The sequence below is a fragment of the Thalassophryne amazonica genome, chromosome 13, assembly GCF_902500255.1.
Source record: "Thalassophryne amazonica chromosome 13, fThaAma1.1, whole genome shotgun sequence".
NCBI classification, from domain to species: domain Eukaryota; kingdom Metazoa; phylum Chordata; class Actinopteri; order Batrachoidiformes; family Batrachoididae; genus Thalassophryne; species Thalassophryne amazonica.
The window spans coordinates 6,369,272-6,394,237 of NC_047115.1; the positions used below are offsets into that span (position 1 = coordinate 6,369,272).

Genomic DNA, 24,966 nt, shown 5'->3' on the forward strand with positions numbered 1-24,966 from the left:
AACTAGTTTGGGAGGTCCTGTGGCCTATACACCAGTTCAACTTATATACCAATAAATGATATTCTTCCTTTTTTGTGTGTGTGTTGGTTACCGGTTGATAGGCCACTTACCCTATGCTGTGGCAGGGTGTCCATCGTAGTCGTCAGCGTCGTCATCCGTTTATCACGATATCTCAAAAACTGTCTAACTTTTTTTCTAATTTGGCAAGGGTGTAATATGGGTCATTGACATTGTTCCTGTCTAAAAATAATAGTCATAGATTTGTTTGTTTGGAAATGGCAGTCCTTTTGATGCCAAAAACAGCTAGTTTGGGTATTTGGACCCCATTTTCTCAAAAACTGTCTCGTAACTTTTCTTTTAATTTAACAAGGGTACAATGTTCACTATTGACGTTGTTCCCGTCCCCAAATTACTTGGGTAGATTCCTTTGTTGGGAAATGGTGGCCATTTTTATGCTGAAAATGGCCATTTTGCCTTGGGTTTTAATTGAGCTGGTAACCCACAGGGCCCTTGGCATTCTAGTTCTTCCTTATAAAGCACTTTCCCAGTGTTGAAAGCACCAACCAGAACAAACACCAATAATAAAAGTACATTACAAAAATGCACAATATTCGAAATTAAACAGGTGATTTAAAAAAATCAAATGGACTTGCATCATTCTTGTCAAATTTCCAGTGCTGTGGGCCACTAATCTGTCTCCCATCTAATAATTTCTTCTCTTCAGACGGCTTCAAATAACCTCCAGTATATTGTCTGTCTTGCTTATTTTTGGAATTTAATAATCCTTATGTCAAACAGCACACTGTGGTGTGCACACGGCGTCCTCCGTAAATCCACTGTTCACTCCTCCATGTTGCTGCTTGAAGCAAATGAGAATTGCACAGGATTTAACATGTCTTCCAGGGTATAAGTCACACCTGTCAAAAACATATTGTCACTAAAAAACCTATATAAGCTAGACCAGTGTATAGAACTCACTTCCTCATGCAGTGTTCCCTGGGGACGGGTTATCAGCAGACAGATACTCAGTGTAGCACATGTGCGTCACACTACAGAATTTGGGGAGAAGTACCAAGACTCTCTTTTAACAGGAGACCAGTCCTTCACAGGTTACTTCCAAGGCCGGTACCCGTTTACAGCTGAGTGTACCTGGACAAGGCAGGTGAAACCCTTGTTTGCATATCAATAGTCCAACTCAAATCCCACAGAGCAACCAGCTCTGCAGTATTCATTCATCCATTCATTTTTGTATGCCTACATATTCCAATTAAGGGTCACGTGGTGCTGGTGGTGGGTGGGGAGTCTGAAGACCATAGCTATCTGCAGTATCGTTAAAGAGAAATAAAAATTATTTTGGCTTCTGTGGTTAAGTATTGTCATAGTTGGGGACTTCCTTCTGTCAGCTGTCGCCACAGTTGTACTAACTTTGAGGTTCTGGTCTGGAATCCGGGATAAGCGGCAGCACCAATGGGCCTCAAGACCGATATAGGACTTATTACTTCTTTTTCTTTCTTGTCTTTCAGAGAACATTGTCTGCTACCTCTACAGATGGCGCTGGAGTCAAGAAATGCCAAACTGGGACAGATGGCCCTTTCTGGCATGCAGGTACTGGAAGACATTTGTCCAGGAGTTGTCTTGTGTAACACGGTAACTGTTTGATGATGACTGCCCGCTTAAGAACTGTAGAACATCTCACTCTGAGACCCAGTAAAACCTTTCCTCCCCCCTTTTTGGACTCAAACTGGAAGTAAAACTGAGATGCACGATCAACATGTTTCCCCATTTATCAGTCACATAGCGGAAAAATGTGGTGAGAGATTTGTACTTTATTATGGCTCATTAAATGCACGTATTGAAAGAAAATCATCAGTTTATTTTATTGTCTGTTAATATTTCTTTAATGTAGTCTTAACCTGTGCAGTTTGCAGTATTCCAATAATCCAATTTTAAAGACCAGTCTGCTTAAACAGTTCTGATTAACATTCCAGTCTTCCGGTCAGACCTTGTTTGAACCTGTGGTCACCATCTGGACCATTTGCTAAATACAACTCAACTTTTCGCATCCCAGTAACTTGGTCTTCTGATCAAACTTAATTGATTGGAACACACACTTTATTAGACCTTTACTTAAGCACCGTCTCCCAATCCGTTCAATCATTTTCTGCCGCTTATTCAGGTCCAGGTCACTGTGGCAGCAGACCAAGCAACTCAGCCTCACTTCCGCCTCTTGTATCCATGACCTTGTTCTTTCAGTCATTACCCAAAGTTCATGACCATAGGTGAAGATAGGATTGGAAATCAACTGGTAAATCAAAAGTCTCACCCTCTGGCTCAGCTCCTTCTTCACCATGATGGTTCAGTACAGCATCTGCAGTACCCAAATCGATCAGTACCTGAGTTGCTTGAACTCCTTCACTGTGGGCAATAATGCTTTCTTGACCCTGAGGGCCGAGCCACCCTTTTCCCACAGAGGACCATATTCTCAGGTTTGGAGGTGCTGATTCTCATCCCAGTTGCTTCACACTCAATGTCAAACCTGCTTGTGCACAGCGCAGGTCACTGCCTGATGAAGCCAACAGAACCACATCATCCGCAAAGAGCAGAGCTGTCATTATGAGGTCACCAAACTGGGCATCATCTTGTTCCTGACTGCGCCTTGAAATCCTGTCCATGAAAATCACAAATAGGATTAGTGACGAGGGGCATCCCTCTTGGACTGCAACATTCAGATTTGATGTGATGCCAAGAATGTGGATACAGCTCCTACTTGTTCATATAGAGAACGGATCACATGTTGCTGCAGTTCTGGTACCCGATTCTATCACAGTATCCTCCACAGGACACCTCAGGAAACCTGCTCCTCCTGAATGTGAGGTTTAACTATCTGTCTAAGTCTCTTATTCCCTTATGGATTTAAATATTGGTCTCTTGATTAAACTTTGGTTGGATCAACATAGACATGAGCGTAACTGTAATTGGAACACCAGTGAATGTCTCTGTGCAGATCATCGTCTTTGGTTCTGGAGATTATATGTGGTTTATGTCATAGAGTCTAATATTTGGATTTCAACAAAATATTGTCAATGAGTTCCAGCAGCAAGAAAAGTCAGTGTCTTCCTTCTCTGTTCCCCAACAGAAGCTCCTCTGTGAGGACAGATTTGTGGGCGGAGTCAGCACAGAGGAGGAGGTCATGGAGAAACAGCTGCTCAGCCAGATGTTAGAGGCCGTCAGAGTCACGCCGTCTCTCCATGAGGACCTGCAGGTGGAAGTCATGAAGGTAACAAACACACACTGCAGATGTTTTTCTGGTGATCCAAAGTGTTGACATGAATAAAACAAAATGTTATGTTTTAAAATGCACATAATGAAAGTTGCACGTTTACAGTTTACAGACGCATATTTGGGTTGCAGAGTTAATTTTCTTTTTCTGTCTGTTGTATTCAGGTCCTGCTGTGTATCACATACTCACCAAACTTTGACATTAATGGAGACTCCATCCTCAGGATTGCAGAGGTCAGTCAGCCTTGGTTTATTTGATATCAGTGACGTACGTCCAAGGACTGGTAACAGGAAAGTTATAGATGATTAGGTTTGTGAGTTCATCCATCCCAGCCAGATTATGTCAACAGTAACTCAAAAAGAATAAATGCTATCATCTTGTAACTCATCACACTAAACAAACGTATCATGAAGACAAATCCTTTAGCACATCAGATTGATTGATATAGCGTGCGGCTGGGGATGGTTCCAGAACTGTTTGTCGGTACTACAAGCCAGTGATTGCAAACATGAAATGCTGTTTTGTAGGGGTGCTGGAAAAAATCGATTCACGTCCGAATCGCGATTCTTATTTATTACGATTCTGAATCGATCCAAAATGTCCAAGAATCGATTTTTAAAAAGCATTTTTTTAAACATTTTCTTACTTACTCGCTGTGTGTACTGTTTGTCAGGCAACGGTTTCCGTACTACAGCGTCCCCGCGAGTGGAGGGTTCGGCGTGCTTCAAACATTCGTGAGCTGTAGCTTAGCATGGCGGACGAAGAGCTAATTCAGCCAGCACCGTCTTTGCTGAAGGCAAATGTTTGAGCACATTTTGGATTTTATTATTTGCTGCGTAAGAAGGAGCTTGACATGACTTTTGCAGTGTGCAAAATCTGCAAAATGAAAGTCAAGTACTTCGGAAACACTTAAAATGCACAAGCCCACATGCTACGCCATCACCCGGAGCTAAAAGGAGTGGAGCAGCGCTATCTGCCGATGACTGACCAGCGCTTCGCTGAACTGCCAGCCAACTCTGAACGAGCAAAGCAGATGAGTAAATTTACATCTAGAATCATTTGATTAACCTTGTAAAACTGCATTTTCTTAAACATAAACATTTTTTAAGTAATATAGCTATTTCTCAGAGCTGTTTGAATCGAAAATAGATTCTGAATCGAATCGTCACCCCAAGAATCGGAATCGAATTGAATCGTGAGTTGTTGTACAATTCACATCCCTACTGTTTTGTAACATTTGGTAACTTTTGTACCATCGGTTCTGTATGTGCTGTGCTAAATGGAGCTTCAGTATGTCAATAAATTTTTCAAAACAAATGCTTCAAAATGTTAGCTGATTTACATCCTCTGATGTTGGAACTTGCTAAAACAGAAGTGGCTGACCTGTAAATTGCTGCATTTTGTGGCAGGGGCCACCACTGCATAATTATTGCTGCTGCTGATTCAGTAAGAGGTGCACATTTTATTTGATGTCAAAACAAGTCCGGGAACAAAATTTTCTACAGAAAAAAATTTGTCAGGTCATCTGGTAACTTTTTTCTTTTTTCATATCATCTTATATATGTGACAGAGCTTCAATCTCAGTTTCCTCAGCACGGAGTGATAACAGGCAGCACACCAAGTCAGTTTCTGATGGATAGTGCGTGTGATATACACTCCTTACAGGCCAATCAGGTAGCAGCTTCCACAAAAAATAAACAAGTTTTCTCGACAGCTGTTTTTCTCCTGTTTTTAGAGACAGTACAGGTGCATACCCAGAGAGAAGAGGAGTTGAAAGGGCCCTCCTCCCTTTGAGTAAAGGTCCACTTTTGAAGACACTTTAAAGACTTTTTTTTGCTGTTGTTTACATGCAACAACAACAATGAGAATTACCAACTATTCCAACATTCTCCTTTAATGCAAAGGTTAGCTAACTCAGTATATTTCAAGACTACAGTTAGTGCAGGGTCTGTACGTGTGCTAGCACTTATGTTACATGTCATTTTAAATTCTCTTGTTTTATCTATCCTAAAATCACAGTCTGCCTTTTCTATATTCTATAAGGGGTAGCGGATAGTCTAGTGGTTAAGCGTTGGGCTTCAGACCTCAGGCCTCAGTTCAAAACTCATCCAGGCCAAAAAATCACTAACGACCGCTGGGCAAGGTCCTTAATCCCCTAGTTGCTCCCGGTGTGTAGTGAGTGCCTTCCATGGCAGCACCCTGACATCAGTGTATGAGTGTGGCTGTGTGAAAGGGGGAATATCAGGCATAATTGTAAAGTGCTTTGAGCTTCTGATGCAGATGGAGTCCATAGATGCACGGAGTGGCGTCCCCAGGGTACAGTCTGTAGTATGTCTGCCCAAATCCATAAACAGGACGTGCCACTCAGGCCTATTGTATGTAGCACAGATTCCATCACGTACAATTTGGCCAAGTACCTCAAGTGGATTTTGGCTCCTCTAGTGGGTAACTCAGACCACCATGTGGAGAACGCACAAGATTTTGTGAACAAGATCAAGGACCTACAGCTGGAGGCAGATGAAACTATGGTGTCATTTGATGTGACATCGTTGTTCACCTGCATCCCCACTGCTGAGACCATCTCAGCTGTGAAGCAGAGACTGCTGGAGGATGTGTCTCTACTTGAAAGGACCAAACTCACACCAGACCACATCTGCCAACTCTTGGAGATCTGCCTCAAAACCACGTATTTCCTGTTTAGGGGGAATTACTACAGACAGATTCATGGTTGTGCGATGGGGTCTCCGGTATCCCCCGTTGTGGCCAATCTGTACATGGAGCGAGTGGAGAAGACAACCTTGACATCTTTCACGGGCATCTCTCTCAGTCACTGGTTCAGATATGTTGATGACACATGGGTTAAAATCAAGCAACAGCAAGTTGAGGACTTTACAGAACACATCAACTCGGTGGACGCCAGTATCAAGTTCACACGTGAGGATGCCAGAAACAACCATTTAGCCTTCTTGGACTGTGATGTTACGATTGGAGAGAACAGGCAGCTCCAGACAGGGGTTTACAGAAAACCAACTCACACTGACCAATATCTGCTCTTTGGCTCAAACCACCCCCTTGAACACAAGCTCGGGGTGATCAGGATGCTTCAACACAGAGCCCTACAGGTGCCCACAACTGCAGAGGGAAGGGCTAAAGAGCAACAACGTGTCCGGAAAGCCCTCACAGTATGTGGGTACCCACGATGTTCCCTGGACAAAGTGCAGAAGTCCCAGAGAACAAAGAGACCAGATAGACAGGAGACGGAGACAAGAAGAAGAGTGTCTCTCCCTTATTTAGCAGGAGTAGGGGAAAAACTACAGAGGATCTTCAGACAGCACAAAATCCTAGTTTACTTTAAACCGGTTAACACCTTGAGACAGAAATGAGTTCACCCTAAGGACATGATCCCTACTTACAAACAGAGCAATGTAGTGTATTCTATCAGATGTCAGTAAAACTGTAACGAACACTACATAGGTGAAACGAAGCAACCTTTACACAAAAGGCTATACCAGCACCGCAGAGATGGCGCCAGTGGACCTCAGTCTGCGGTTCATCTCCACCTTAAAGACAGTAACCACACGTTTGAGGACAAGAAAGTTAAAATATTAGCCAGAGAGAAGAAATGGTTTGAGAGAGGGGTCAAGGAGGCATTCTTTGTGAAACGTTTGAAACCCAGCCTTAACCGGGGAGGGGGTCTGAGACACACTTTATCCCCTATTTACAATGGGGTACTCAGGTCAAAGGAGTTTTAGTCTTTTGTTCATGGTAATGAGTCATTCACGTCATCAAGGGAGCCATCAGAAAGGCATCCATCCCATCATTAGAGGGACAGCTGTCCTGCCATTAGGTCTGCTAACTAGAGCACAATAGTTGCTAATTAGAGCTATTGTTTAGTCACTAGCCTATAGCAGTCTGCCTCTCAGTAGGAGGGGTCTGGTTAGGTTTAAAACTCCAGCTTTTGTTGGCTTCTGTTTTATTCTTCTCTACAAGAGTCAGAGAGAAGTCAGACTTCCAGAGCAAGAATTTTAGCTGAGAAAGCTTCTGCGATTTGAAGCGAAATGTCCTCGCGTCAAACAACCCAGTCCAGTCGAAGATTCAAGCTTCTCTACTATGGAAACCACCTGGACAACTGAGAGCCTACACAGAAACAGTTTCTACCAAAACCAAAAGTAAGCTCTGGCTTCTCCCTTTTGGGTCAGGGTCTCCATACCAGATCTCATTTGCATCTGCCTGCTGATTTGGCACAGGTTTTGCGCCGGATGCCCTTCCTGACGTAATTCCAAGTGTACATGGACAATGGTGTTTGGGGGGTGGCATTTGAACCAGAAACCATCTGATTTGGAAGCCTCTTGGCCCTCCTGCAGGGTCCAGTCTCAATCAAACGTAAAGTGTGCTAAACTAGCGTTAATCTGGCTAAAGTGGATAATATTTGGACTGCATCAAACATAGTCTGAATAAAACTAGATGGATCTTTCAAAGGGCCTTTCTGCTCATTTCAGTCAATATTTCTACCGGGTTGAAGGCATGAGTTGACATGTTTAGCTACCACTGGAATGCTGCTTTTTTTTTCCCCCTTCTAGATATCTTTTGGTGACAGAGTGAAAAGCTTTCCATTTTCTGCTGTTCCCCATATTTTTATGTCCTCGGTCAATGAAGTTGCGGGATGTTAAGCTTTCACTCTGTCCGCCCAGGTGTCTCTGTCTGTGAACTTTTTGTTTCAGAACTCTAAACGACCGCCTCATCTGATTTAAACCATTTCTTGGTGGTGAATTAGGGGAGGCCAGGGGAAGGTTCCTTTCAAAAAATGACCATCGTCCATTATCCAAGATAGCCAGTACAGACATAATCTTGATTTTAGTTTCTACGCAATAAGTAAAGAACACCTCCTCTGACTGGTGGTGAATTGGGAAATTCTAGAGGAGGGTTTCTTTTGAAAATGTGAGTCAATACACCATATATCAGTTTTAAAGTGGTAATCTGTCACTGTACAAATAGACCTCATACCATCTTGAAATCGACAGTCTAATGCTATGGAAATAATTTCCAGACTTCGTTATCTTCTGTAATATGAAGCCATAACCAACAGTCTTATTCACAGCTAATTTAGTGGATATGGAGCGGGCCTGCCCATCTTTGGACCTGGCTTAGAATCATACCATGCTGGTTTAGAATCTATCTTGGGGGAGTGTCTCTCTTCCTAGCTGGCCCAGTCAGTTTGGCTGAGGGCAGAGCTGAGCTACTTGCATGCACACACAACTGTTTGTGGACGGCTCTGTGGAGACTCCATCACATTTTAAAACCAGTCTGCCTGGACAGTGAGTGGATTTTAAAAATAGTCTCCTCACAAGATAAAAGTTATTGACTGCTGCTTACTCACTGCCTCTACACCCCCCCCCCCCCCCCACTTTCTCTCTCACGTTTGATGCTGTGAGCTGTCGCCGTCTCTCTATGTCTCAGCGTTCGTTGACGACAGCATACCTGCAGTGAGCTTTACAAAGACATTTTTACACTTTTCTTTCAAACTCTGCTGCTCTGTGAGTGTCCTCGCAGTGGTTAAACTAAAAACAGCTAAAGACCCGTGCCACATTAAAACAACAAAGGCTAACCCCTCGAGCCTAAAGTCTCTTTCTGAGGATGGCATGATGTGAAAAGCGCCAGTAAAACCTTCTTACCTGTCAGTGCTAAATTTCCTTTGCTCTGACTGCTGTCTATAAACATCTAGAAACAGGGAAATCCTATGCAAGAATGCTTTTTATAGACGATAGTTCAGCTTTTAATTCAATGATCCCAATGAAGCTCATTCATAAACTAAAGAGTTTTAACTTGGATGACACCTTGTGCAAATGGATTTTAAATTTTTTAACTTGCAGACCACAAAGAGTGAAAATTAATGATTGCATGTCGGATGAGCTGTGTGTTAGTATTGGTTCCCCGCAAGGCTGTATTTTAAGCCCTCTGCTTTTCACTTTGTACACACACGACCTTGTTGCATCTTGTGAAAATAATGTGATAATCAAATATGCTGATGATACAACTATCATTGGAATGCTCAGTTCAAATGATGAATCACTTTATCGTGTAGAGATAGAGAATGTTTTTCTCTGGAGTGAGGAAAACAATTTATTACTGAACACTTCAAAAACGTGTGAACTGGTGATATATTTTAGTCACAATAGGAACCATGATCCTATTATTATCCATAACTCTGTGGTGCAAATTGTTGAGAAATGTAAATTCTTGGGTGTGTTTCTTTCCCATGATTTGAAATGGAACTCAAATACCTCCAATATTGTTAAGAGAGCAAGGCAGCATCTCTTCTTTTTACGTAAGCTGAGAGAATTTACACAAGACAAAAAGATTCTCCTAAACTTTTATCATTGCGTAATTGAGAGTGAACTTTCAAGCTGTCTTACTGTGTGGTTTGGTAATCTCACTGTAAAAGAAAAAAGACTTTAAACCAGGTGGTCCACTCGGCCAGCAGGACCATCGGCTGCACTTTGCCAGTATTGGAGGTGATTTACAAAGCCAGACTTTTAACTCGGGCTTTGCAGATCATTAATGACACTTCAAGTCATCCGTCTATGGCCATGTTTGAATTTCTTCTCTCTGGAAAAAGATTCCGTTGTGTTAAATGCTCTACTGTCCGACACTCGAGGAGTTTTTTTCCACAAGCTGTGAGGATTCTGAACGGCACACTTTTGAATTTTGGATTTGCACAAAGCACTTTATTTAGTGCATTTTATTTATTTATTTATTTATTTATTGCACGTTAACAATGCACTTTGATATTTCCATTGTTTAATTTGTTTTTAATTTGCTTTTTTATGAACTCCTTAATTTTAGATTTGTACATATATGTTTTCCTCAGGCGTTTGGTTGTTTTCTTTTGTGATATAGTTTTTAGATCTTTTAGAATTTACATGGCATTTGTTTACCATGTGTGTCTGTTAAATTGTTTGTTCACATCTTGTGGTATAGATTTTAATGTCAACAGCGCACTTGAGCTTCTTGCACCTTTTTTCCAATGTGGTTTCTGTAACTGCAAATGGCCAATAAACTGAACTGAACTGCATCAGGTACTGCTTTCTGCATAAATACACGATATCCATTCTTCCTGCTCAGAGGGCAAACCAGGGGTGAATCCAGACAGGAAGACTGTTTTGGGGGGTCACGCCCCCTACAGCACCCCTAGATTAAAGGTCCACTTTTGAAGACTTTTTCTTATACTACTAAATACTACTACTACTTAATAATAATAATAATGATGATAATAATAATAATTTTAACAACTAAAATGTTTAAGTCGGTATTTCTCTGGGACTAAGATTTACTGCAGTTCTACACCATTTAATTGATGAGCCAATGTATGTTCAGTGTTTGTAATGCAGGTGGATAATTTAGACTTGGTCATTTTAAAAGTAGCTCGCAAGTTGAAAAATTTGTGGGCACCCCTGCTCTCAAACGATGCCAAATAAAAAACAGCAGATGGTTTCAGGGGCAGTAATGTTTGACATTATAAACCAGGAGAAGAGAAACATCGGCCAACCAAACTAAAACTCACTAAATAACCAAGACACACCTGTGCCTTCTTAATCTGTTAGAGAAACTCAGTTATATATCATGATATGACACTTTTTTTTAATCATCCAAAAATTGTCAGTATTATTGTGGACAATATATATGGCACAGCTTTAATTGTTACATATCCCTAAAAGGTTTGATGCATCAGCAAGTTGATTTTAATGGTTCACCAGAAAGAGGTGAAACCTGTGGCCGGTAAGAAATACTTTAACTACACTGTTCCTTCTTATCCCCAGATACCAGAGTTATTGTTTGTTAATGGAAAATATTTATCTGCAGTGCACAAGTATTTTACTTTGTAATTTGTTCTTGGAAGGCACTCTGTAATGAGGTTTCTGAAATTAATTTACTCATGATGCAAGTTTTATGGTGCATCAGGTCACTGCTGAAATAATCTGACTTAAAGTCCGCCATTGCTGAGTTTGTTCATTAAATCTTACTTTGAGCTCCCCCTAAGGTTGCTGGGGGATGATCTTGTGTTTTCCTGTAACATCATGTCCATCAGCAGCGAGCTGAATCATGACGTCCATTAACAGTTCATAAAAACCTGGTCAACATGTCTTAATGGGCTGCGAGCCATCTGCTGTGTGTTTGTGCTGGATCATAACTCAGGGCAGTTGGAGATGTTGTCAGGTCCATTCCATTATCACCAACATCCTCAGTGCATGTTCTTAATGCAGTCTGGCAGCACGGAAACATGAATCCACCTTCAACCACTGGAACCTGGACGTTTGGAGTCATTACGTGGAAGACTGGTGGTCCAGAGTAATAGGAGGGACTGGAACCTCGGTGCTGCTGTGTTCTCACTCTGGATCTAACTGGTCGACATAAATATCTAATCTGACAAAGGCAATACTTACCTGTGTCACTGAGCCCAACCTAGAGGAAGTTAGACCAGGATTCATGAAGTCCTACTGGCCTAGTATTCAGAGACTAGCCTCCCTGGTGGCCACAGTTGGAATCAAAATGTGCCAACTGTCAAACTTGTCTGAGATCTTAGCCCTCTGGGGCCGACGCCGTCGTATACGGCGGCTAAGACCAAGCTTTACTAAATTATAAATAACTTTTGAATGATATGAGATAGAAACTTACTTTGTTTTTGCTGAAAAGTTAACTCGGCAGACTTTCGAAACAGCCATCGCCCATCTTTGTACTCCTTATAGAAGCTGTGTGATGACGTACGCAGTGTGAGCGTCCAATCGGAATTGGTTCACCATCACATAGTTTTCCAAAATCCAATCGTAGGGCAGATTTACCTCACGTGAAAAGCCAAAGATTGTTTTCAGGAGTGATATGTTACTAGTTGGCCCGTTTGAATAGCCCCCTGGATGCTCCAATGAGTACATACTATTAGTACATACTCAGTGCACCCTGCGCCATTACGCACAGTGGTCAGTGAAAGCAGGAGCACACGGAGAGCCTCTGATGACAATCTCAGGTGCTCAAACAGAGTGTGTAACTATCAGGATTGCTCCACTAGTTTGCATGTGAATGTTACTGGATAACTCTGTTGCTTTCTCTGTGTAAAGCACTGTTTACCATATCAAAATAACAAAACACATAGACCACTTTGTATATATTGTTCAAAATGTGCATTTGTGTTTATTGTTTGAAACTTTTTGTTGTTCAGTCTTTCACACAAGACCTCAAATTACCTTTTATAAAGTGTCAAAACAGTTTTTTATTATAGTTTGCTGTGTGTTTTGAATAAATGTGTGTGGAAAATTATTTTTCACTTTATTTTTTCCTTGCCTATTTTTGATTGGAAACCTTTATTACACTTATAAAACAACACAAAAACATATATATTCTGAAAGCACAGGTTGTCCTGAAAAAAAGAGACATAAAACTTGATTGTGGGATGCAGGAAGAGCTGTTAACAGCAATAATAAAACATTTGTGCCAGGCGAGTGAACTGTCCAAAAAATGCCCTTGTAATGAGATTACCATATTTTCCATGAGTACAAATTGCACTAGTTTAAAAAAAAATACGTCTTGAAGAGGAAAATCCCCTTTTTCTGTATTATCAGTTCTTTAATTTGGGATTTTTTTTCCCATTGTTGCAGTCTACTATTTATTATTGACATTTATTCTTTTGTTGTTAGAGTTCATTTTGTTTAGTGTTTTGATTCCTGGAAAAGTCCTATATAAGTAGTCATCATTATTAATTACAAATGTAGGATTTTTTTCAGAATTGTAGTGGAGTCACAGGAACTCCCAAACTAGTAAATAAATCACAACTTAGCCTCCAGAAAATATGATACCTTGTTTGTATAGTTGTAGTTTGACACGTGAAGTCTTTGTCAGTTTATAGCAAGCACAATATTTCTGAGACTCAGCCCCCCAGTGGTCATAATTAGCACTGAAACACACCCACTCTCGAACCTGTCTGAAGTCTTATTGAGGTGACCTTTTCTACCATCAAGTATGTGGGTGTGCCCCCCCCCCCCCCCCCCCCCACACACACACACACTCAGGATTTGTCAGGTTAATATTAACCATCCTGCACAGTTAATTTTGCAGAGTAAAATTTACTCTGGTGGGATAACATTTGATCCCAGTCTAAATAGAGTAAAATACACTCTATTATAGAGTGAAATCAGCTCTACCGTCTAGTCAAATAACGTGTTTCTACTCCAGTAAGAGTTGATTTTACACTGTGATAGAGTCTATTTAACTCTATTTGGAGTGAGACCAAATGTTAGCTCAGCAGAGTAAATTTTACTCTGCAAAATTTACTGAGTGCTGAGTGACATAATGACTTCTAACTACAACTGTTATTGGTGTAAAACATAAACATCTGATGTCACGACTGCAAGTTTAAATGTTTAGTGAAATTACCAACTAGTTAGCAGCCTAACTAAAAAAACTAATCTGCTCACAATCTTGTTGTTGAACCAGATGTATTCTAACAAGCCAAGCTAGCACACAATGGGTTTGTCGTAACCGAGTAAAGATGGCAGCAAAGTGATCACTAAACAAATAAGTAAACAGTTACATTAAGTCAACAACTGACTACAAACCGTTGATCTATTTATACAATGTTTATATTTTGTTTGGGCATAATTGGATTAAAAAAACATATGAAATAATGCGGCTAGCTAATTTAACAGCCACCAAGACTGTGCGCCATTTTCGTAATTGAGCTCAACACATTCATGTTGTAGCGTTTTGTTATTAATAAACTTCCTGTTGGTCTGTCTCCTTTCAGAAAGTTTAATCCGCTTAATATCATTTAAAAAGCATAATCTTTAGTTGTTCTGCGCTCAGTCAGAAAACGTCAGATGTGCAGACAGAACACCCAATCCCTGCTCGCAGTGGTTCGTCTGGTTAGTTGCTGTGGTAACCTCTGATTTCATGGAAACCTCCCATTATTTTCCCTGATATCATTCTGCGGTGCCCTTTAGGGGAGCGTACGTCAGGGCTTGTTGGTTTTTGTGAGTCAGACGTTAAGCTTGCCTGGTGTGTGTGTGTGTGTGTGTGTGTGTGTGTGTGTGTGTGTGTGTGTGTGTGTGTGTGTGTGTGTGTGTGTGTTTTTCAGGTGTGCATTGAGACTTATGTGTCCAGCTGTCACCAGCGCAGCATCAACACGGCGGTCAGAGCCACGCTGAGCCAGATCCTGGGAGACCTGACGCTGCAGCTGCGACACAGACAGGAGGTCAGACACATAGGACAGCGGTCACACACGCACCCGAGCAAAAACGGACACGTGTGCAGATTACAGGAAATGTAGAGATCAGACCTTAAATGCTGCAACTGCAAGTCAGAAAACGTTGGATGTGGAAAAATGCAAATTAAAAAAAATAACCTGTAGTGATTCTTACATTTATGTAGATAGATAGATTGTATTGTCATTACAACAAGTGCAACAAAGTTACAAGTGCAACAAAATTATCTTCACACCCAATCACCTCAGACAAAAATACAGCAATTAATCCACAGTTATTACTAGTTGAACGTAATAATGGCACACATCAGAATTAAAACAACCATACATATACATTTCATTGTTTATGTACGCGAAACTTTAAGACAGTCCGTCATCCGAATTGAGGCAATGTGAGTGTGGGGTGGCCGCAACAGTATCCCGCATAGCCGCGAGCTCAGGGGGGAGTGGCAAGACAGAAGCGGGAGGCGGGGGGTGGGGGGCGTGTGTCATGTGTGCAGATGAGAGGAGTTTGTATCAGTTTCTGTCAGTGTGTGCCTGTCTGGAGTTGCTTTGATAACATCAGACTGTAGGGGAGGGCAAAAAGATAAGAGGGGCAGCTGAATGGTTCACCAAGGCCGTAGAGATTCTTCTGGAGAAAAACAGCGGGGCATTTTGACTTTCAGAGGCTGATAAACCTGCCATGTTTAGGGTTAAGCAGAGAAACACATTTGCAACTCCTCTGACCGGCCAAATCCAATTTATGAGTATTCCCTGGTCTCCGACATCTTCCTTTGCAAGGCGTACATTTTCTCCGAGATGTTTTCCAACTTAAGTCTGAGTTCAAGGGATAACACAGTCTGAGGCTGTACCGCCTTGTCCAACTCATTGATCATGATAGTAGAGAAGCTTGAATCTTCGACTGGACTGGGTTGCTTGACGCAAGGACGTTTCGCTTCAAATCGCAGAAGCTTCCTCAGCTAAAATTCTTGCTCTGGTGGTCTGACTTCTGTCTTGACTCTTGTAGAGAAGAATAATCAAGAAGTCACAAAAGCTGGAGTTTTAAACCTAACCAGACCCCTCCTACCGAGAGGCAGACTGCTATAGGCTAGTGACTAAACAATAGCTCTAATTAGCAACTATTGTGCTCTAGTTAGCACCCTCCTAATGACAGCGCAGCTGTCCCTCCTAATGATGGGACGGACCCTCTCCTAATGGCTCCCTTGACGACTCTGCTGATGACGTGAATGACTCATTACCATGAACAAAATACTGAAACTGCTTTGACCTGAGTAACCCATTGTAAACAGGGGATAAAGCGTGTCTCAGACCCCCTCCTCGGTTAAGGCTGGGTTTCAAACGTTTCACAAAGAATGCCTCCTTGACCCCTCTCTCAAACCATTTCTTCTCTCTGGCTAATATTTTAACTTCCTTGTCCTCAAACGTGTGGTTAGTGTCTTTAAGGTGGAGATGAACTGCAGACTGAGGTCCACTGGCGCCCTCTCTGCGGTGCTGGTATAGCCTTTTGTGTAAAGGTTGCTTAGTCTCACCTATGTAGTGTTCGTTACAGTTTTCCTGACATCTGATAGAATACACTACATTGCTCTGTTTGTAACTAGGGATCCTGTCCTTAGGGTGAACTAATTTCTGTCTCAAGGTGTTAACCGGTTTAAAGTAAACTTGGATTTTGTGCTGTCTGAAGATCCTCTGTAGTTTTTCCCCTACTCCTGCTAAATAAGGGAGAGACACTCCTCTTCTTCTTGTCTCCGTCTCCTGTCTATCTGGTCTCTTTGTTCTCTGGGACTTCTGCACTTTGTCCAGGGACCATCGTGGGTACCCACATACTGTGAGGGCTTTCCGGACAAGTTGTTGTTCTTTAGCCCTTCCCTCTGCAGTTGTGGGCACCTGTAGGGCTCTGTGTTGAAGCGTCCTGATCACCCCGAGCTTGTGTTCAAGGGGGTGGTTTGAGCCAAACAGCAGATATTGGTCAGTGTGAGTGGGTTTTCTGTAAACCGCTGTCTGGAGCTGCCTGTTCTCTCCAATCGTAACATCATAGTCCAAGAAGGCTAAATGGTTGTTTCTGGCATCCTCACGTGTGAACTTGATATTGGTGTCCACCAAGTTGATTGTGTTCTGTAAAGCCCTCAACTTGCTGTTGCTTGATTTTAACCCATGTGTCATCAACATATCTGAACCAGTGACTGAGAGAGATGCCCGTGAAAGATGTCAAGGCTGTCTTCTCCACTCGCTCCATGTACAGATTGGCCACAACGGGGGATACCGGAGACCCCATCGCACAACCATGAATCTGCCTGTAGTAATTCCCTCTAAACATGAAATACGTGGTGTTAAGACAGATCTCCAAGAGTTGGCAGATGTGGTCTGGTGTGAGTTTGGTCCATTCAAGTAGAGACGCATCCTCCAGCAGTCTCTGCCTCACAGCTGAGACGGCCTCAGCGATGGGGATGCAGGTGAACAACGATGTCACATCAAATGACACCATAGTTTCATCTGCCTCCAGCTGCAGGTCCTTGATCTTGTTCACAAAATCTTGTGTGTTCTCCACATGGCGGTCTGAGTTACCCACTAGAGGAGCCAAAATCCACTTGAGGTACTTGGCCAAATTGTACGTGATGGAATCTGTGCTACATACAATAGGCCTGAGTGGCACGTCCTGTTTGTGGATTTTGGGCAGTCCATAGATGCACAGAGTGGCGTCCCCAGGGTACAGTCTGTAGTATGTCTGCCTGTCGATGAGTACAATGGGGTACTCAGGTCAAAGCAGTTTCAGTCTTTTGTTCATGGTAATGAGTCATTCATGTCATCAGCAGAGTCGTCAAGGGAGCCATTAGGAGAGGGTCCGTTCCATCAATAGGAGGGTGCTAACTAGAGCACAACAGGTGCTAATTAGAGCTATTGTTTAGTCACTAGCCTATAGCAGTCTGCCTCTCGGTAGGAGGGGTCTGGTTAGGTTTAAAACTCCAGCTTTTGTGACTTCTTGATTATTCTTCTCTGCAAGAGTCAAGACAGAAGTCAGACCACCAGAGCAAGAATTTTAGCTGAGGAAGCTTCTGCGATTTGAAGCGAAACGTCCTCGCGTCAAGCAACCCACTCCAGTCGAAGATTCAAGCTTCTCTACTATGGAAACCACCTGGACAACTGAGAGCCTACACAGAAACATTGATCATGGACAGGTGAGGGGTCATGGTTCTGGTAGCAGCTGTCTTGCCAATTCTCTGGTAGGTCAGGGCAGCAATTAAAACAAGCACCAGCCCTCCCACTATAAAACCAAATATAAATAAGTCTTCGACATCCTCCACAAAGAGTGGTACCAAGCACGCAGCGCGCCACTTCTCCCAGGCATTGAGAACATAGCCCACAGGGTACGTTCCATTTTGGCATGCAGGGTCTTCCAGCCCTGATTTCCTTGTTGAAAAAATGCTGTCAATAGCGTTCAGAGACCAGCTGATCAATTCCATGGTTAATCCAATATAGTTTGAATAATTCACAGTCCAGTGAAGTAGGGACTTTGAAGGTTTGAGCAGAGATAGAGGAGAGAGGAGGAGATGCAGCCGCCCTCGCTGGAGTCCCAAGCTGGATGTTGGCTTGTTGTAGACAGCAGGAACCTGACATATTTTATGTTTTGTGGAGTCAGGTTCATTTAATTTTGTTAATATATTCCCATTCCTGTGTTTCAGGCAACACGTTGCAAAAAAAAAAGAAAAAAAAAAAAGTTGGCTTTATGGCTAGTAATGAGGTTAAAAAAAAGTTGTTGTTTTTTTTTTTTTTCAAAGGAGTAATCATAATCATGATTTTGTACAAAAACAGTATTCGTGAGGGGCGAAGAGTTTGATCTTTGATTAGCAAATATGAGCAGAGAATCTCCAGTTTATGAACAAATGTGTGAGAAAAGTATTTAAATATTTAAAAACTGTACCTCAAACAAAGATTGGAAGGGATTTGCGAATTTCTCCCTATACAGTACACAATATCATGAAACAGTTAAAGGAATCTTGAGCAATTTCAGTGTGTAAAAGGCATGGTTAATCTGAACATTGGTGATCTCTGATTTCTCACACAGCTCTGAATCAAGAATAGTCATTCATCAATAGCTGATATAACCAAATTGAGCAAGGAATTACTTTGGGAAACATTTGTCAAGCATGATGTTCATAAATAACACTTAAAACCTTACTGTGCAAAAAATAAGCCTCATGATAACATTGTCCAGATGTGGTGTTGACTTCTCTGATCTCGGAGGCATCTGCGTTGGACCATCAAAAAGTGAAAACATGTACTGTGGTCAAATTAATCAGTATTTCAAGTCTTTTTTTTTTCCTTTGGTTTTTTTTTTTTTTTTTTTGGAAGAACAGACCTGTGTGCTCTGGACCAAAGACAAAAGGACCTTCCAGACTGTTATCAGTAACAAGTCCTAAAGCCACAGTTTGTCATGGGAAAGGTCATTTACACTCTGTGATGGCAGCGTTAATGTTGAAAAGTACAGATTTTAGAGCATCATATGCGGTCTTCAAGACAACATTTTTTCCAGTGATGTCCATGCATTAAACAAGTCAGTGTAAAACTACATTCTGCACAAATTACAAAGGAGGGTAAAAGTACTGGACTGGCCTTCCTGCAGTCCTAACCTGTGCCCTATACAAAATGTGTGGAGACTTTTGAAACACATAAGTTGATGATGACCTCATACTGTTGCACACCTTAAGATGCATTAGCATGAAGAATTGGACAAATATAACACCTGAAACACTTGGTGTCCTCAACACAGATATGTCTTTTAAGTGTTGTGAGAAGGAATGGCAACATTACAAAGTGGTAAATGCTTTAGAGCACCAACTTTTTTGGAATGTGTTACATGCCTGACATACAAGAATAGATGGATATTATACAAATGAAATAAAGGTGACCAGAATAAAACATGAAATATTTTGTGTTCATGTTGTCTGTAATGAAATAAAAGTCAACGTAAATGTAAGAATCACTGTGCTTTCGAGACGGACCTATCAGTTCCTGATTTGGGGTTGTATAAATTTATATTCTAAATTTATTAATCGGTTACTCAATAAGTGGAAACTCATTCACAGGACAAATGTTGAATTCTACCTTGTTCCATTTTCTCATTTGTGAAGAAAGTTGCTTCTCTGTTTACTTGACAACTACTTTTAAATTATTCAGTGCTGTAATCTGCATTTCAACAGCTTTCAAAAGCTCTAAACCAAATATTGTCTTATTTTTCATGAGTTATAAAAGATTCTAAACCCACAGTAAAATTATTTTAGTTTTAATACAGTTACATTAATGGGATTTTAACTGACAACCTATATGGAGATTAGAATACTTTACAGCTTTGTAAATCAATAGATAACTAGAAAACAATAAGTGCCATTGTCTTGAAACTCCAGATTACGATGCTCTGTTTTGTCTATTCACCTACTGTGTAATTTAAACACTTTTAAAATAATCTCACCACCTGCTGTGTTTGTCTATAGGGAGCAGATGGAGATGAGGTTACGGCCCCGCCTCTTCAGAGACGAGGTTGGTCATTAGCAGGTCATGCCTCACCTCAGAATCCCTTCGTGCAGCATTCCACAATAATATATTCAGTGCATCTGGAAAGTATTCACAGTGCTTCAGTTTTTTGACATTTTGTTTATGTTACAACCTTATTCCAAAATGGATGAAATTCATTTTTTTCCTCAAAATTCTACACACAGTACCCCATAATGACAATGTGAAAAAAGTAAAAAAAAACAAAAACAGAAGAGAAATCACATGAACATAAGTATTCACAGCCTTTGTCATGAAGCTCAAAATTAAGCTCAGGTGCCTCCTGTTTCCACTGATCATCCTTGAGATGTTTCTACAGCTTAACTGGAGTCCACCTGGGGTAAATTCAGTTGATTGGACGTGATTTGGAAAGACACACACCTGTCTACATATAAGGTCCCACAGTTGACAGTCAGAGCACAAACCAAGCATGAAGTCAAAGGAATTGTCTGAAGACTTCCGAGACAGGATTGTCTGGAGGCACAAATCTGGGGAAGGATACAGAAACATTTCTGCTGCTTTGAAGGTCCCAATGAGCACAGTGACCTCCATTAGCAGAAAATGGAAGATCCACAGGACTCTTCCTAGAGCTCGCCACCCATCTAAACTGACCAATCGGGGGAGAAGGGCCTTAGTCAGGGAGGTGACCAAGAACCTGATAGTCACTTTGTCAGAGCTCCAGCATTCCTCTGTGGAGAGAGGAGAACCTTCCAGAAGGACAGCCATCTCTGCAGCAATCCACCAATCAGGCCTGTATGGTAGAGTGGCCAGATGGAAGCCACTCCTTAGTAAAAGGCACATGGCAGCCCACCTGGAGTTTGACAAAAGCCACCTGAAGGACTCTCAGACCATGAGAAGCAAAATTCTCAGGTCTGAAGAGACAAAGATTGAATTCTTTGGTGTAAATATCAGGTGTCATGTTTGGAGGGAACCAGGCACCATCCCTACAGTGAAGCATGGTGGTGGCAGCATCATGCTGTGGGGATGTTTTTCTGTGGCAGGAACTAAAAGATGAATGCAGCAATGTACAGAGACATCCTGGATGAAAACCTGCTCCAGAGCACTCTTGACCTCAGACTGGGGCAACGGTTCATCTTTCAGCAGGACAATGACCCTAAGCACACAGTCAAGATATCAAAGGAGTGGCTTCAGGACAACTCTGTGAATGTCCTTGAGTGGCCCAGCCAGAGCCCAGACCTGAATCTGATTGAACATCTCTGGAGAGATCTGAAACTGTCTGTGCAACGACGCTCCCCATCCAACCTGATGGCGCTTCAGAGGTGCTGCAAAGAGGAATGGGCAAAAACCACCCAAAGATAGGTGCACCAAGCTTATGGCATTTTATTCAAGAAGACTTGAGGCTGTAATTTCTCCCACAGGTGCATCAACAAAGTATTGCACAAAGGCTGTGATTTCTTAGATGTATTGAGCAAAAGGTGTGAATACCTATATACGAGGGCTGTCCGTAAAGTATAGGTCCTTTTTATTTTTTTCAAAAACTATATGGATTTCATTCATATGTTTTTACGTCAGACATGCTTGAACCCTCGTGCGCATGCGTGAGTTTTTCCATGCCTGTCGGTGACGTCATTCGCCTGTGAGCACTCCTTGTGGGAGGAGTCGTCCAGCCCCTCGTCGGAATTCCTTTGTCTGAGAAGTTGCTGAGAGACTGGCGCTTTGTTTGATCAAAATTTTTTTTAAACCTGTGAGACCCATCGAAGTGGACATGGTTCGAAAAATTAAGCTGGTTTTCAGTGAAAATTTTAACAGCTGATGAGAGATTTTGAGGTGATTCTGTCGCTTTAAGGACTTTTCACGGTGCGAGACGTCGTGCAGCGCTCTCAGGCAGCGTCATCAGCCTGTTTCAAGCTTAAAACCTCCACATTTCAGGCTCTATTGATCCAGGACGTCGTGAGAGAACAGAGAAGTTTCAGAAGAAGTCGGTTTCAGCATTTTATCCGGATATTCCACTGTTAAAGGAGATTTTTTTAATGAAAGACGTGTTGATAACCATTTGTTAAAATCCAGTTGGCTTTTGATGGCTTTCAGTGGAGTGAGTATATGAGAAATTGTTTATCAGCTGGAGATGTTCCAACTTGTCCTCAAGGCTTCCAACAGAGGTGTTTTTCCTGTGACGGAGCGTCGCGGCAGCTGCGAGCCGACGCTGCAATCATTTCATTAAAAAAATCTCCTTTAACAGTGGAATATCCGGATAAAATGCTGAAACCGACTTCTTCTGAAACTTCTCTGTTCTCTCACGACGTCCTGGATCAATAGAGCCTGAAATGTGGAGGTTTTAAGCTTGAAACAGGATGATGACGCTGCCTGAGAGCGCTGAGCGACGTCTCGCACTGTGGGAAGTCCTTAAAGCGACAGAATCACCTCAAAATCTCTCATCAGCTGTTAAAATTTTCACTGAAAACCAGCTTAATTTTTCGAACCATGTCCACTTCGATGTGTCTCACAGGTTTAGAAAAAATTTTGATCAAACAAAGCGCCAGTCTCTCAGCAACTTCTCAGACAAAGGAATTCCGACGAGGGGCTGGACGACTCCTCCCACAAGGAGTGCTCACAGGCGAATGACGTCACCGACAGGCGTGGAAAAACTCACGCATGCGCACGAGGGTTCAAGCATGTCTGACGTAAAAACATATGAATGAAATCCATATAGTTTTTGAAAAAAATAAAAAGGACCTATACTTTACGGACAGACCTCGTACATGTGATTTCTTAGTTTTATTTTATTTTATTTTTAATAAATTTGGGGTGTTGTCTGTAGAATTCTGAGGGGAAAAAATGAATTTGCTCCATTTTGGAAATGGCTGTAATGTAACAAAATTTGGAAAAAAGTGAAGTGCTATGAATACTTTCCAGATGCACTGTATATCTCTCAGTCGATACTTTGACTACAGCAGTGGTTTCCAAACTAGTTCCTGGAGCACTAATGGTGTTTTTATGGTGGTCTGATTGAACTGCAACTGACTGCACATTGAAGAGGAAAAAACATCTATGCATCACGGAGTGTACATAAGTCTCACCTTTTCTCTATGTGGAACTCACTTTTTAATGCAGTATTTTCCTAAGGGCAAGTTTAACAATGGACAGGAACTCTGTAACATGTGCACACCACAGAATGTGCTGTGCAGTTTGGACAAAAATGTGTCACCAGATGGAGACGGATTGACATTTGAACAGCGTGTGATGTGTGGGACTTTTAAATTCCAAAAATAACCAAGATGCAGAAATAAACATGCTTTAAACATATTGGATGTTATTTGACACAGATGAGTGTTGGAAATACTACAATAAAAACGAGTACATTTAAATTTATTTATTTTAATTGGATCTTCAATTTGGGATTAAAGAGCTGTTGCAGTGTACTTTTATTCTTTGTGTTTTTGTTATTGGAGTTTATTTTGTTCATTCACTCCCTCCTCTTCAACCGCTTATCTGGATCCAGGCCGCAGGGGCAACAGCTTCAGCAGCTGATCTCAAACTTCCCTTTCCCGGCCACATTAACCACCTCTGTCTGGGTGATTCAAAGGCATTTGCAGGCCAGTGTGGAGATATAGTCTTTCCACCTCGTCCTGGGTCTTCCCCCTGAGGGTGATGAGCCCACAGAGTGGAGATGGAAAGTCCACGTTGCCTTTTTGGGCTGTGCCCGACGAGGCTCCCAGGCAAGCCCGGCCACCAGGTGGCCTTACTTACTTACCAGGTGCTCACTGGCGGGCCCTCCATCCAGCCCTGGCTCCAGATGGGGATTCCTGGGCTTCCTCCGGGCCGGTTCACATTTCCTCTTCCTGGTTTTTTCATGGAGTCATTGTGAACCATTCTTAGTCTGGCTCCTCACCCGAGACCAATTTGCCATGGGAGACCCTACCAGGAGCACGAAGGTTCCAGACAGCACAGCTCTCAGGTTCACAGCGCCACACAAACCTCTCCACCATGATAGCGTGATGGTTCCCAGAGAGGAGTTTATTTTGTTTTGTGTGTTACTTCCTGGGAAAGCCCTTTAATCGTGTTATCAATGAACGGATGCATTTTCAGCATGTACCGTAAATCACACCGGAGTGTCAGTCACAGGAAATCCCAAACTATGTAAAGTTCAGATTTTCATGAGATCCTGCAATAGTCATGTTGACAGATAACTCAAAAAGTAACAAACATATTTCTGACATTTTGCGAGCAGATTGATAATGTTCCAGGGAATAAGTGAATTCATTTTAGAAATGATTTGGAATATATCCTGGTACTGAGATCCAGAAGAATGTTTGACACATAGCAACAGTTAATACAAAAAGCTGTGAGAGGATGTTGATGAAATTGGGTGAGCAGATGGATAATGTCCTAGAAAATGAAGGCTTTTATTTTGAATTTGATCCAAAACATATTTTGGATCAAGAAGAAATTTTAAGCACTATGTGGCCTTGGCAGAGGTGCAGTCTGTGCTCACTGAGTGCCCGTCTAGTTTTTAGAGATTTTGTTTTTGTGATCACAAAGTGGGTTTAATCTTTAGTTTTTTGTTTGTTTCATATTTTATGAGCATTGCAGACTTTCAGTGTTGTTTGGTGTGCAGTAAAAACTCTGTGAATTCAAACATGAACCTCAGCCTGCACAGATTCAGTTTATTACACAGAAATTTGAAGGCTAAGAATGAAAAAGTGAATAATCAGAGACAGTTTTGCTCACTTTGGTATATGTTGAACAAAGAAGGTGCAGTGAATAAACATTGTTGTGGTGCACGTCTGTGTGTTTGTGTGCTGCAGATGTTTCTCCCACCAGCCAGGCTCTGTGCGAGGACGTGGTGACGGTGCTGACCATTTTCTGTGAGAAGCTGGAGTCAGTGGACGGGTGAGGACATTCAAAATGTCTCAGTAACGCAGGACGACATGCA

The 24,966-nt window shown here is 41.9% G+C and overlaps 1 protein-coding gene across 3 annotated transcripts in view; it reads left to right on the forward strand.

Annotated features, from left to right (window-relative positions):
- arfgef3 (ARFGEF family member 3) overlaps window positions 1-24,966 on the forward strand; it is a 104,453-nt gene that overhangs the window by 21,133 nt on the left and 58,354 nt on the right. For all 3 annotated transcript variants that reach the window (XM_034184639.1, XM_034184641.1, XM_034184640.1), the window contains exons 3-8: window positions 1,524-1,605; window positions 3,137-3,277; window positions 3,445-3,513; window positions 14,403-14,519; window positions 20,015-20,060; window positions 24,839-24,923. In XM_034184639.1, coding sequence (XP_034040530.1) covers window positions 1,524-1,605; window positions 3,137-3,277; window positions 3,445-3,513; window positions 14,403-14,519; window positions 20,015-20,060; window positions 24,839-24,923 — 540 coding nt within the window. The remainder of the gene's footprint in view (window positions 1-1,523; window positions 1,606-3,136; window positions 3,278-3,444; window positions 3,514-14,402; window positions 14,520-20,014; window positions 20,061-24,838; window positions 24,924-24,966) is intronic.